General features: G+C 40.1%; 1 protein-coding gene and 2 long non-coding RNA genes across 4 annotated transcripts in view; 1 reads left to right on the top strand and 2 right to left on the bottom strand.

The window, feature by feature from the left end:
• The window catches only part of LOC147144786 (uncharacterized), a 52,389-nt gene extending 47,392 nt beyond the window's left edge, over nt 1–4,997 (bottom strand). The window contains exons 1-2 of the long non-coding RNA XR_015087348.1: nt 4,794–4,997; nt 314–402 (exon numbers count right to left, since the gene is read on the bottom strand). This is a non-coding gene — a long non-coding RNA (uncharacterized LOC147144786). The remainder of the gene's footprint in view (nt 1–313; nt 403–4,793) is intronic.
• Nucleotides 4,865–14,639, top strand: part of LOC147144784 (uncharacterized) — an 11,902-nt gene continuing 2,127 nt past the window's right edge. Inside the window, exons 1-3 of the long non-coding RNA XR_015087349.1 lie at nt 4,865–5,031; nt 12,945–14,458; nt 14,530–14,639. The exon at nt 14,530–14,639 is cut by the window's right edge and continues 2,127 nt beyond it. This is a non-coding gene — a long non-coding RNA (uncharacterized LOC147144784). The remainder of the gene's footprint in view (nt 5,032–12,944; nt 14,459–14,529) is intronic.
• Nucleotides 11,225–14,639, bottom strand: part of LOC147144785 (uncharacterized) — a 5,254-nt gene continuing 1,839 nt past the window's right edge. The window contains exons 4-8 of one of the 2 annotated variants that reach the window (XM_086034882.1): nt 14,519–14,625; nt 14,237–14,417; nt 13,467–13,550; nt 13,289–13,387; nt 11,225–13,197 (exon numbers count right to left, since the gene is read on the bottom strand). In XM_086034882.1, the coding sequence (XP_085891008.1) occupies nt 12,910–13,197; nt 13,289–13,387; nt 13,467–13,550; nt 14,237–14,417; nt 14,519–14,625 (759 nt within the window). In that variant the 3' untranslated portion in view covers nt 11,225–12,909. Of the gene's footprint in view, nt 13,214–13,288; nt 13,388–13,466; nt 13,551–14,236; nt 14,418–14,518; nt 14,626–14,639 lie in introns of both variants that reach the window. The other variant, XM_086034883.1, reaches the window with a different exon arrangement.

Raw genomic sequence — 14,639 nt, 5'->3', positions numbered from 1 at the left:
AATGGCTGCTCAGGCCTGTTGATTAGCCTTTATGAAACTGAGGCGGGCAGTGAGCTCATGCCTCAATGAGCCCTGAGCAAAATTTTAGTTGAGGACTACAGAATATTTCTGTGGACATCATTTTAATTAAGTTCAGGACTACAAAATAAATGCCAACGTTTGGAACATTAGAGAGGACATTTAAGTAAAAATAAAAAATTAAAAAAAATAAAATAAAGTACAGACTGAAATGCACTTGAATGTGGAAAGAGGAAGAACAGTTTCCTGAGTACCTGCGGGAGAGAAAGGCTTGAGAGAAACACGAGTGTCAAACCTTTAAGAATTGGTGAACTTCTCTTCTTGAGCCCTTCAACATCCCGAAAAACCTGGCGCACGCCCCTCGCCCGCAAGCACATACCAGATCTGAAATTAGTGAAAAAGACAACTAGCCTTCATTAATAGTGCACAATCATCATGTTTGGTATGCTTTAATAACTCAAATGAAAGATTACTTCAATATTTTTGGGTTTTTTTTCAAGGCTTCTTTGATTAGACCACGACACATGTCTGGCTGTCTTTGATGATGATTCCCCCCCATGCGTAAGCATAAAGCACCATTAAAGGCCTCGCTCTGTCTGTGTGTTTGTGTGTGTTCATGCATGCGTGCGTCTATGTGTGCGTGTGTACTGTACACTCCAGCCAGGCCCCCTTCACTCCCTCCCTGGATTAATGCCGATTGTTTGGGAATGACTCTGAGCGGTGGACCACACAAGGAGAGTGGCGAGTGGAGAAAGATGAGCAAGAGGAAGAAGAAGAAAAGAAGGGAAGCAGAAGGGAGAGATGATGGTGGCTACTGCTGCTCTTTACCTCATAAAGTTTTGCTGTTGCAGGGCTCCAGATAACTTTTTTTTTTTTAACGAGGAGCAGAGTGACCCGAACCTGAAATTTTAGGGGTGCAAGTCGAAAATTTAGAGTAAGTAAATTAAGTAAGTGTTTACATTTCCACTCATTTTCATGATATTACTTATAAATGCTGTGTGCAGCAGATGTTTGTCAGCAACAAGAAATATTCAGCAACAATATATTTTTAGTAAATAGCAAATGGATTGGTCGCACATGTGCGAGTAGATGAAAAATGGACTTGGATTGTCTCAAATTTTAGGGACAAAGGTCAAAGTCATGGTGCACTTTATTTTGGAATCAGCCAATCCTCCATCAAGCATTTCCAGTTGGTCCAAAATGCTGCTGCTCGCCTCTTGACTGGTACTCGTAAGAGGGAGCACATAAATCCTACTCTGGCATCCTTCACTGGCTCTCTGTACATGTTAGAGTTTATTTTAAGATTCTATTATTTCTTTCCAACTCTTGAATTGCCCCATCTTACCTCTCTGAGCTCCTCCACCCCTACGCACCTACTTGGTGCCTCAGGTCTGCAGACCAGACGCTACAGGAGGTGCCGAGGACTAAGCGAAGGCTGAGAGGGGATCAAGCCTTTTCCGTTGCCGGTCCCTCTCTTTGGAATGACCTGCCGACAAATGTGAGGCACGCCCCACACTTCCCATCTTCAAAACTCGTCTTAAAGCACATTCTTATTCTTTGGCTTTTGAGTCAGCATGAGAGGAACGGTTTTGGGTTTGGTATGACTTACTTTTGCTCCATGTACAGCACTTTCTACAGCAATCCCTCGTTTATCGTATATTATATATTATACATCATATATTCGGGGGGGATTTACGCCTCTTTTATGCCATTGCGAACCCACCGACATGTTTCCCACGCTTTTAAATATTTGTTACACAACAAATTAAACTTTAAAAGTCCAAAATGAAGAATAAATACAAAGCTGCAGGCTGTGAGAGGAACGTGAGCTACAAGTCCGCCAGTCGGCGATTACGACGGAACATTGGCTAAAAACTACGTTAAAGTTTTCATTTTTATCCTGCTGGAGCCCGTCCCAGCTGTCTTCCGGCAGTAGGCGGGGGACACCCCGAATTGGTTGCCAGCCAATCGCAGGGCGCACAGAGACAAACAAACAACCACACTCACACCTAGGGGTAATTTAGAGTTTTCAATTAACCTGCCATGCATGTTTTGGGAATGTGGGAGGAAACCGGAGTACCCGGAGAAAAGCCACGCAGGCACGGGGAGAACATGCAAGCTCCACACAGGGAGGCCGGAGCTGGGATCGAACCTACGACCTCTGAACTGTGAGGCGGACGTGCTAACCAGTCGCCCATCGTGCCGCCCCTATATGTATATAAGTTGTCTTTTTATTAATGATTTCATATTTCATTTGCATTTTTTTATTTTTACATATTTGTATTTAGATTTCATGATTTTATTTGTATTTAAATGTATGAATTTGTTATTTTAATATTACATTTCTTAACATTTTTATATATGTTCCCCCAAAATTATTTATTATAACAATACAGTATGCCATTATTATTTCAATAAATGATGATGGAAACATTTTTATGGACATGGGACTGTGTCCATAAAACAAACCAAGAGTCTATTTTATGTAAATTCCAATAAATATCCAAGGTTGAAGTGGGAAATTTCAGACTACCACAATGAGGGGTTCAAGTGTGATTTTGCACTATTTTTCTTCTTATTCAATATCAGAGACAAGGGTCTACTTGGATTATTGTGCATGTGTTTTTTTCTTTTCTTCTGGGTTGCGTGGGAGGTTTCAAAAACAACACGGGCGCTCAGGGAGGGACACCATGAGGACAAGAATCCATCCAACACGCATCGCTGGCTTCAATTAACTGTGTGCATGAGTCGAGTGCACGCCTCTGCGCAGTCAGCTGCTCGCTATACCTCACTCGCAGTTGTTTCTAATATTTTAGTTAAAAATCAAAAACTATTAAGGTCTCCCCTCTAATAAATCAGGGTGACAAATGCCTCCCTGGAATAAATGCCTATTTTCCTCATCTAGAAATAAAACAGGCAGCAAGTGTATCATTTAAAAAACTCAAAACAGAAAGAAAGGCCTCGCTTCTAATAGACTAGGGTAAGAAATAGGTGCAGTAAGTATTGTATTAAATGTGTATTTTATCTTGTTTAAACATTCTAAAGAAAACATGTCTAATCTCTAAATAAACCAGGATGATTTCCTATCTCCCATCAAAAAATCAAAAATTATCAGTGAATGTAATCGTCTCTCTCTCTTAAATCCAAATGAAGACCATTAACAAAATATCCAAACATAAATTAGCACCTCCCCTCAATTAGACAAAAGGAAAAAATAAACATCTTCTTTTTCCCACTGGAAAAAAAAAAAAATCAGACAGTAAGTATAAGTATTTTGGATGCTTAGGAAAACCAAAGGTCCCCCTCTAATAGCGCAGGAAAATAAAGGCCTCCCCTCTAACAAACAAATCAATTCTTCACTTGAATAGACAACTCAATAATAATCAACAATATAATTATCGAATTGACATGAAAACATTGAAAGAAAAAATATAGACCTCCCCTCAAACAGAAGACCGCCCTCTCCCAGAAAATAAACACTCTTTTACATATATATGATGCACAAACCACACGAGGGAACTCAACTGCATTAAACATCGGCCTCCTGCCCGCCTCGCCTCCACCTTCCACGCTGACGCTGTACATAAACACTCCACCCAGCAGCAGTCAACTGTAATGGAAGGCTGACCCGTGCCAAGAATAAGACTGATGGGGCGGTGGGGGGTCGGAGGGGAGGCTCAGTTCTTGACTGTGTTTGTTTAATATTGAGTCAGCGGGGTTAGCCACAACTTAGACAAGTCACTGCGCATGACCAACATGTCGCCACATGAATGGACACATAGTTGCACACAAACACACACGTTCACGCACATGCAGAGCAACATATGATTGCCAAAAAGGAAGTAGCGTGACGCAATTTTGGTGCGTCACTTATATTTGCTTCATGTTGTCAAGTGTTGGGCACAACCAAAGGAGGCCTACCTTCACAAAATGGACCCTAATGCCTCAGTGGAACATTGGCTTATGTATGCCCTGGTTTTAGTTTGATTCGTTTTTTGACAAATGTTTTGGGTCTAAATTTTGCCTTCATACACACAAAGGCATTTTTTTTTATTAGAAACGAGACTCAGCCATTCAGTCCCGCCACAGTTTCTCGGGCCACATTGTGGCTTTTTTAAGTCACACTCAATTAACAAACTCAAAATACTTTGAGCGTGATTGCTAAATAAAACAAAAAGTGTGGTGAAACTGTTATTATGGAGGCTTTTAATTTGAAGGCCTGACTTTTGACAGGATGCTACACAAATGTTGCTCCAACTTGTCAGAGTTTTGTCGAGCAGACCAGGAGGCTTGCTATTTCGAGATGGTGTCTGAGGTTCAATTAATATTCTCCATGGCAACCACTGGGGTCATAATGTACGAGATGTACGAGAATAAATACGTATTTTTTTTCAAGACATCCTTTTGTGAGAATAGCGACTTTTAGATTTCTTTCATTTGTAGGGAGAAAAAAAACTTGCAATGATATATAGAGATTTTGTTTGTACAATTTCTCACAATTTTGTTCTGCCTCCCATTTAAATTGGGTGCAATTACACTGTTGACCACAACATGGTGACACACTATTTTGTTTGACAATGTAAATCTGAAAGAAGAATGAAAGAAATATTTCTTTCTTTATATTATAGAAAGTGATTTGGAGCACCAATGGGATGTGACACACGCGGATAAACAGTGAGCACGCCTTCGCTGCCTTAATCTTCTTACAAGTACAAGAGCGAGGGTTGACAATGTAAGTATTTTTACAACACCGTGTCAAGAACGTGATGGTTTACTTGCGCGTGGGAGTTCCTCGTGAGCGAAGAATATAGCTGAATGCATTGCCCCCGGCCAACAGCTTTCCGGTTGGATTTTTCTAACAATGAGAAATAGTGACTACCGCCACCGATGGTATGGAAGGGTATTACATCTTATGCATGCGCAGAAGGTACTTTAATGGTCAGCGTCACTGTCTGTCGTTGCGGTGTGTTTTGCCAGCGTGACGTGCCGACAGCCGGCCGGACGCCACAGGGGGTAAGCGTCTGTCACTGTTGGTGAACGTCGTTATGGTGTATCAGGGCCTTTAACATAATAACGAATATCCGACTTTGAATGTTTCTTAGACAAGAATGAAAGCAGTTTTTTTTAGCCAAAAACAAAGTACAACAGCTCTGTTCTTCGTTCTCCGCGGCTTCTCTCGCTAGCCGTAAGATGCATTCGTGAACCTCGGAAACGTCACAACTCAGCAAAACACAAATCCGACCACAACACAGATAACCCAATTCATTACAATATGCTGTTGAACATTCAAAGATTTCAAAGCCTAAAAAGTGTACACAATTTCTGCAAGACTTTTTAAAGTTATTGCATTGTATGTATTTAAAAGAGTTTTAATATAGTTAGAAATAATTGTAACTGCTATTGTATGTATTTTTTTTTCATCACAACAAGTATATGTAATGTAATGACAACTTGTCTTTGACTTGAATACTTACGGTAGATGTGTCATAGGCTGTTGCTGCTGAGTGTTTAAAGATGTAAGTGTCTTAATAATTTACAAAATTAAGAGATCGTTATTGTTAGTGTATTTTTTTATTCTGGTGTAATTTCTTAGAATGTCACCCGAATGGTTCGCTTTTATTTATTTATTTATTTTTTTTAAAAATGTACCATTTACTTGTCGTCTTTTTAAAATAAACATTTTTGTACCGAAAATATACCGAACCGAGGTTTCCAAGAAACCGAACCAAACCGAAATGTGATTTAGCAGACCGTTACACCCTAAGTCATAAGTATTCACACCCTGATGTATTATATTGAGTAGACGCACCCTTTTGAGCTAGTACAGCCATGAGTCTTCTTGGGAATGATGCAACAAGTTTTTCACACCTGGATTTGGGGATCCTCTGCCTTGCAGAGCTTCTCCAGTTCTGTCAGGTTGGATGGTTGAACGGTGGTGGACAGCCTTTTTCAGGTCTCTCCAGAGATGCTCAATCGGGTTTAGGTCAGGGCTCTGGCTGGGCCCGTCAAGAACGGTCACAGAGTTGTTCTGAAGCCACTCCTTTTGTTATTTTAGCTGTGTGCTTCGGGTCATTGTCCTGTTGAAAGGTGAACCTTGGGCCCAGTCTGAGGTCCTGAGCACTCCGGAAGAGGTTTTCCTCCAGGATATCTCTGTACTTGGCCACGTTCATCTTTCCTTCAATTGCAGCCAGTCATCCTGTCCCTGCAGCTGAAAAACACAACCACAACATGATTCTCCCACCACCATGTTTCACCTTAGGGATTGTATTGGCCAGGTGATGAGCCGTGCCTGGGTTTCTCCACACACACCGCTTACAATTAACACCAAAGAGTCCAATCTTGGTGTCTCATCAGACCAGAGAATCTTATTTCTCGTAGTATGGGAGTCATTCATGTGGTTTTTGGCAAACTCAATGCCGGTTTTCATGTGTCTTGCACTGAGGAGAGGCTTCCGTCAGGCCACTCTGCCAATAAAGCTTTGACCGGTGGAGTGCTGCAGTGATAGTTGACTTTGTGGAACTTTCTCCCATCTCCCTACTGTATCTCTGGAGCTCACCCACAGTGATCTTTGAGTTGTTCTTTACCTCTCTCACCAAGGCTCTTCTCCCACGATTGCTCAGTTTGGCTGGAAGGCCAGTTCTAGGAAGAGTTGTGGTCATCCCAAACTTCGGATGATGGAGGCCACTGTGCTCTTAGGAACCTTGAGTGCTGCAGGATTTTTTTTTGTAACCTTGGCCAGATCTGTGCCTTGCCACAATTCTGTCTCTGATCACCTTGGACCGTTATTTCGACCTCGTGATTCTCATTTGCTCTGACATGCACTGTGAGCTAAGGTCTTATTTAGACAGGTATGTTCCTTTCCTAATCAACTCCAATCAGTTTAATGAAACACAGCTGGACTCCATTTAAAGAACAGAACCATCTCAAGGAAGATCAGAATAAATGGACAGCATGTGAGTTAAATATGACGGTTTTTTTTGCAAAGGGTCTGAATACTTATGACCATATGCTATTTCAGTTTTTCATGTCTACCTTTCTATTGTTTTCTGTCAAGAAAGGGTGCCGGGTGTACGTACATTAATGAGAAATAAAATGAACTTTTTTGAGTTTGGCAAATGGCTGCAATGACACAGAAAGTGAAAAATATCAACAGGGTCCGAATACCTTCCATACACACTGTACATGCACATCATGGTGCTTTTTTTTTCAACGCGACATCTTTGCAGCAGCTGCATCTGCACATTTAAAGAAGAAAAAAATGATTACTTCACAGGGATTTGGAGATATTAAGCGGTCCATATGTTTGGCAGGGCACAAAGAGCATTACTGAGAGATAAAAGACAGGTGCTGCCATGAATGAAAGGAGCTCTTAAAAACATTCAGCTTCCAAAAGGGATTAGAAGCATGCTCAGCCAAAGCGTTTATCATGCCATATTTTGCACAACTGCAAACATGTGGTTAAAAAAAAAAAACATTTAAAAGTCCAAATTATGGCTCATCAGTTGTAGTGTCTTTGGAAAGAGCAGACTTGAGACCAGACAAAAAAAAATGTTGATTTTTTTTTTCTCTGTATTCTCTAAAAAGATCACAAAAATATGACATTATTCTTGTAAGATTAGGAGTACTTAAAGCGGAAATCAACCCAAACGCATTTTTTTCAAGAATATGTTCCCAGCGGGCCCACTAATTGAAACACGGCATTCTGATTTTGCGTTTGTTGAATATGAGTTAAGCAGCAAAATCCACCCCTTTTTAGCCTCTCAGGGGGCGGCCATTTTGTCACTTCTGTCGATTGAAAATGACATCACAACTGCTCAGGTAATGACCAATCACGGCTTAGCCTCAGAAAACAGTAGGCTTGCAAAGAACATATTCTTGAAAAAAAATGTTAGAGTTGACTTCTTCTTTAAAGGGACAATGTGTAGAATGTTTTGATTTTTCAATGATCATTCATTTTAAAAACCCACTTTTCCTTTCAATATCACATCAACGTATTTATTTTTACATAATCGTAGGTGAAGTAATCACAAATTACATTACACAGGGCGCGGGTGCGCCTCTCCCACAGGAGGCTGCCATGTTTCGTTGCCATTTTTGTACTACGGCTACTCGGATTGCTCGCAAACGTAATTCCTAAGAATCATGAATACTGCATGTGTAACAAATACAATGCACTTTCTTCATGACTTGAGGGAATACTAGTAGTCGTTTGTGATGACAATTTTCTTGCATCTCTGCTGAAGAAACTGTTGGTAGGCTTGCAACGTGGTCTCTCGGAGGCACCGTAGTGTGTGTGCTTCAAAACGCATGCGCTTCTATCTTAGATCGTTGCATTCTATTACTTGACCACTAGATGGTCCTTTAAAAATTTGTTTTTAAAAAAACTTTTTTATTGAAATAATTCTTTTCTTTATCATTTCTCTCATTTATTCTCTTAAGAGATTGCGAAATTAAATTTTCTCATTAGATTACAACTATTTAAAATTTGCTGCAAAAAACATCTCTTTACTCGTAAAATTACAAAAATAGAACTATTAAAAAAACGACATTTTTTTTCGTAGGAAAATAACAACTGTATTGTTGCAAGATTACAATTTCTTTGTTGGAAAAAATACAACTATTTTCTAGGAATAATTAACGTCCTCACTTCTGTCATGTATTCCTGCAAAATAGGACTTTATTCTTGTAAGATTACAACAATTAAAAAAAAGAAAATTAATTAAAAAAAAAAAACTCCCGACATTATTGTCATAAGATTACAAGAAAAAAATGGCTTCTTTATTCTTGTAACATTGATACTTTTTTTCTAAAGATTTCTCTCTTAAAATATTTTGTTCCTCCCTTCCCACATTTCTACTCTGAAGAGATCACAAACTCGAAAGTTGAGATTACAACAACTTAAAATTTTGATTAAAAAAAAGACCAACTTTGACATTATTCTAATAAGATTATTACCAAAACAAAAGCAAATAAACCAAAAATGTTATTCTCATCAATGTATGACCTGTTTTTTCTGAAAAAGATTTCCTTCATCTCTTCCTATTTATTTTGGCAAAGACATGAGTTTGTTCTTGTGAAATTACAACTTCAAAAACCTCCACCATCAGTATTCTCTGCCCTGCTAATTGTCTCTTGTGAGCGCCGAAGGGAGGCGCGATAAAGATTTAGCGCGGACTTCAAGGAACACTTCCATTAATGTCGCGCGGCCCCTCCAGTCACGTTAGATGAAGCATAATAATCTGCCACTTTATGGACCTTTGCTCCCCGCAAATGTCTGCCATGTTGCTAATTGCGTACATCTGTGCGTGGCCTTTTTGATGTGACGCACGTGTCCGCTGGCAGCATTGAAAAAAGTGGCAAAAACACATCTTGAATGAACAAACACGCAATATCAGAATATAAATACAGCCATTTGGGTGATTTTATGATGTTTCCAGACATCGTTTTCACATTGAATGCAGCGCAGGTGCTGTGACAAACAAAGCAGCAAGTGGATGACGCCATTAGTGAGGGTTAGCTTCAATCAGCTAGCCTAATTTCGTTCTAATTTATTGTCACTGTTTTTCAATACATCTTTCAGGGATATCAAAACAAGAACTGTTACTCATTTTAAAAACTATCTAACTCAAAAGGGCTAAGGTAAGAAGTAGCTAGGTAGATATGCTAATGCTAATCGGTGACATACTGCTAGTTAGTACATTTCATTAACTTTGAAAATGAAGTTAATATTAAGATATACCACAATGTAAACTAATACAACAGACCCCTGCATATTGATGTATCAGCATTTATAGATTGGCAGTGTGGGTTGTAGAAATGCTTCAGATAATTAATTCTGTTTTCTTTTTTTCCTGAATTTATTATTTTATCAATTTATTAAATCACGATGGAGGCATTTTAGAGGTAATCAAAGTGCTTATTTCAAGTGTTGTGCATGATTCTTAAAATATGGCCGCTTTACTTCAAATACTTAAAATACTGACATTGCTACAAAGCAAATAAGTGACCACTGACCACATTAGCGAATGTTAGCTTTCCTAAATTATCCAAGTTCAAGATGTCCGGTGTCTTGTAAACACCCTCCATATCTTCCAGGAATGTAAAAAAAAAAAACATTATTAATTTTGAAACCAAAATAAGCTATGTAGGTCTATAGGTTGGCAGTTTGCCATTGTTAATCAGAGGCACATTATTAGTTAGCACATCAAAATCAATTTGAGAAGCTGTTACGCAAACACAAACCTTTTGAGTACTTCTATACTGTACTTCTAAAGCCCTGTTTTCACATTGAACGCAGCAGTCAACAAAGGAACTATATGCATTATGCACTATATGATGCTATCAGCGAGTGTTAGCTTTACTTAACTGGCCTAACTTAACTCGGGATGTCAAGTTTCTCTTCACTTTTTCCAACACACTTTTCATGGATTTCAAAAGGCTCTCTACCACAAAATGGTCAAGGGAGAGGTTGCTAATGCTAACTAAAGACATCTTCAAACATACTTCAAAGACACTCTGTTAATATACTGACAAGAAAAACAGAACAAAAATACCAGAATGGTAAAAAACACTCCAGGGATATTTTAAACATTCAATTCATTCACATTCATTAATGGCCACTGCAAGATATGATAATCAGCCTAGCTTAGCTTAGCATTTCAGTAATTGCCATGTGTCCTCTTCAACAAGAGGGAAAAGAGAGGTGCTTTCATGTTAGACTTTTCTAGCGACAGGCCTTCAAAGTTGTCCTTGCGCTACTGTAACGTCCATGTGAAATTGAAGGCGCAGTAATAGTCAGGCTAAGGCGAGGGATTGACCTCTGCCCTCAAGCTTATTTTGTCAAACAACAGCACACTTGCCAAGCTTTGAAACATCCTCTGCTTCACGACGGCGAAGGAAGCTATTCAACCTTGACAATCATGAGAATGCTATCAATTGAAAATGAAAAAAAAAAAAAAAAGTTTCGAAGTCAATATTTGGAGAGCCAAAGGTTAATCAAAAATGTCAAATCTAAAAAAAATAATGCTGGTTCATCAAGCAGCCTAGCCCATTATATGCTGGGAGCAATATCAAATGTATTCTTCTGACTGAAAAAAACAATGTAGGCCTACTGTAACTCCAGATGTTGTCATTTTTAGCAACACCAAAAAAAAACAATGATTAAATACCATCCTGCTATACTGTAATGAGAGGCTCAAAATTTTTTTAGATAAATTCTTTATTGTTACATTTGAAAAATGTTTTGCTATAAAAACAAAATAATGGAGGTGCATTCTTTTTTCAAACCAAACAACAAAAACATATAATGTCTTTATTGTTTGTTTTGTTCAAAAAGAAATTGAGGTCTTTATCACAGTAAATTTACAAAAAAAGGACTGGGGGGGACGCAAAAAAATGGGGCTAAATGCGTTTCTATCCATTTTAAAGTATATTGTTGTTGGTTAAAATGTGTCTGGGTTAAGCAGTATAAGAGATTAAAATCGAAACATGGAAAAATGCAAAGGATTTATTTTATGTGGAGATGCTTTTCATTTCATTTCTCATGGCTTTGTCTGTAAGGGGGGGGTTTAATCGCAAAAATCCAATTGAATCCAAAATCCAAATAAAAGTTGTTTTCTGTTTTTTCTCCCAAAATGTGGAGACACAGTTCATGCTTTTCAGTGGCCATCAACAAAAGCATCTCCGCATGGATCCTGTCCAACGTGCTGCTGTCTTCGGACACTTACCATTCGCACTATAACATCCCTTTAATCCCAAATCCCCCGAGGCTCAAACACAACCCAACGACACAGACACCGACACCGCCCTCCAAACTCCTGAGTCCAACATAGATGCAGTCGAATGGCATCTGTCTTTACTTTCAAACAACTTTTCTTCAAACTTAATGAGAAGGAGTCCGGCAAACCTTCAGTGACATAATTGAATTTGGGATCAAAGACGTTCAGGTCAAGAGGGCTTCGTCGTTTATAATAATCACGAAAAATACTTGCGGTGTTGATACAAAATTGGGTGGACATGTCTATTATAACAGGATGCACAAACAAGTCTCAAGGACTCAAGCCTGAAATTAAACAGGAAGTCAGCCATTTTGGTTTTAAGATACACTTTTGGACCAATTCCAGGCCTCGTACTAAAAGTGAGAAGAAAAAAAAAAAATCAGCCACTGCCACCGGTTTCAATGATCTTCATGAAATTTGGGTGGACTTGTCTATCATAACAGGTTGCACAAAAAAAGTCTGATGAACCCATGGTCAAAATTGAACAGGAAGTCAGCCATTTTGGTTTGAAGCAGCCACGTTGGACTAATTCCAGGCCCCATTCTTTGTAAGAAAGAAAAAATTTCCCCCTGGCAACAGTTTTACCAATCCAAATTTGGTGTACATATATATTACAAAAGGACACACAAAAATGTCTGCAGGATCCATGCTCAAAATTAAACAACATGTCTGCCGTTTATAGGTTTAAGCAGCCAAATGACAAAGCCTTTTTATCCACGTTATCTAATGTTGGCAGGGCATGGGGTAAAAGTTTAGTTCAAAAATAATTTTGAGAATTCACCATGAAAAAGGAGGCACATATATCGCTACTTGCAGCCCTAAAGTATCTCCCACGTCTGCTGCCATTAGCATGATTGACAGACAAATGCAGTATAATAGCTAACGGACTGGAAATCAAAGTTTATATGTCATGACCAAATAATAGTGTGATGCACAGGTGCATGACTGCTAACTGGCGGCAAGGGCGCTCCCTTGTGTCAGATAGTTCCTATTCACATTCACAGATATGGACAACTTTTGGACAAGTCTCGAATGAGCCCAACAAATGAGCCCAACATGTTTTTTCTTTTAGTTTTTTGTTTTTATGTTTTTCAAATATCCGTGACCTTTCTTTCTAATGTCCAATCACTTCTGTTTTCTTTCTTCCAGATCTACGCAAGCGTCCGATAGTGGACGACAACTGCTGCGCCGACCTCTCACACAAGGAGAGGCGAACATCCGACTCGCCGTCTGAATCGGGATGCTCCGAGGAAACCTCGCTGGAGAGTCGGCCGTTGAGGTCCGGCGAGGAGGCCCCGCTGGCGTGCTCCCCTTCCTTACCTGTGGCTAGTCCCTCCAGGTGGGCCTGAAAGGTGGTGGTCTGTTGTTCCAAGGACAGAAAGCTCTCCTTCACCTTGTCAAACTGATGCAAGGAGATCCTTTTTCAGGAAGGAATGAAGCGCAGCTGCTGGCATAGACGGATGACCAAAGAAACATTTATAAAGAATTTCTACCTGCTCCATGTTGGACTGAAGTAGCATTTCCGGCCACACTGACTCACTATTGCAGCTACTGAGTGTGTTGCCTGCATGGCTGTGACTCCATATTAACTCCTAGAGGACAAGGCAGGACTGAACTGGAAATCACCGCAAGAGAGACGGAGTTCCTCAGGGCTGAGGAGATGATGTTTACCTGAAGGAGCTGTGTGCTGTCTTTCAGTAGAGCTTGACAGTCTTCTAGTTGCTTCCTGTGGTGACTCAAGACTGCAAATAAGGTCTTTGCAGATACATAAAATGTTAGCAGTAGGCTTCATCAGCGGGACATCGTGATACTCCACTCATAACAGGACACACGAAAAAGTCTCATGCATCCATGATTTTGGGCCATTTTTGGATTTGAAGGAGCCGCTTTTGGGCAAATTCTAGGCTTGTACTTCATAATAAAATTTAGGAGGAAAAAAACAGCCCCAAACAACAGTTTCACCAATAGACATGAAATATGGTGGACATGTCCGTAATAACAAGACACACGAAAAAGTCTCTAGGACTCATGGTCGAAATTGTGCAGAAAATTGGCCATGTTGCTTTGAAGCAGCCGGTTTGAGCAAATTCCAGGACTTGCACTTTCTAAGAAGGGTAGGAAAAAAACAGCCCCTGACAACAGTTTGACCAATCAATAGACATCAAATTTGTTGGACGTGTATATCATAACAGGAGGCACAAAAAAGTCTCAAAGAACCCATGGTTGAAATTGAACACAAAAGAACAACACTTCATCAGCAGCACTTCTTCATACCTCAGCATAAAGTTCTTCAATTTTTTAGTTTCAAGCACATTTGGTTCAAAGTATCAATTTTTATCCAATTCCAAAGGTTATAGATGAACCACTTTAGGCCGTCCAGACTACATCCTGGACTGGTTGCCAGTCAGTCACAGCTCACGGGGCACATTCCGATTGCTTACCTCGGCGTCCTGGTGGGCTGAGGCCAAGTCTTCCCGGTCTTGACTGCCGTCTCTTGTAAGCGTGACTCCAGTGTGGAGCTCCTCCAGTCGGCCCCATCGGACCTCCACGCCCTCCTGCAGCTCCTTTACACCGGCCTCAAACTCAGCCTGGACCCGGAGCAACCTCCTCAGCGAGCTGCTCCTACGCGTGGAGAGAAGCTTCTTAACTGAGAAACATCCAAGGTAATTTATCAAATCGAATTCCTCACTTGCCATTTCTGCATATAGAAACCCTGTACTTACCTTTTCCGCAGGTAGCTCCGAATGAGCGTCACTTTTTCAGTCAGCAAGCAGTCCTGCTCCATGGACTCGGACCCCAGGTGAACACTCTCAAGTGTGTTGGACACGGACTGCAAAGAGGAGG

The sequence above is a fragment of the Filicampus tigris genome, chromosome 7, assembly GCF_054856515.1.
Source record: "Filicampus tigris isolate MCC_2025a chromosome 7, RoL_Ftig_1.0, whole genome shotgun sequence".
In the NCBI taxonomy this organism is placed as follows: domain Eukaryota; kingdom Metazoa; phylum Chordata; class Actinopteri; order Syngnathiformes; family Syngnathidae; genus Filicampus; species Filicampus tigris.
Note: the sequence above shows the minus strand (reverse complement) of the source record. Positions and strands in the feature narration are given on the sequence as shown.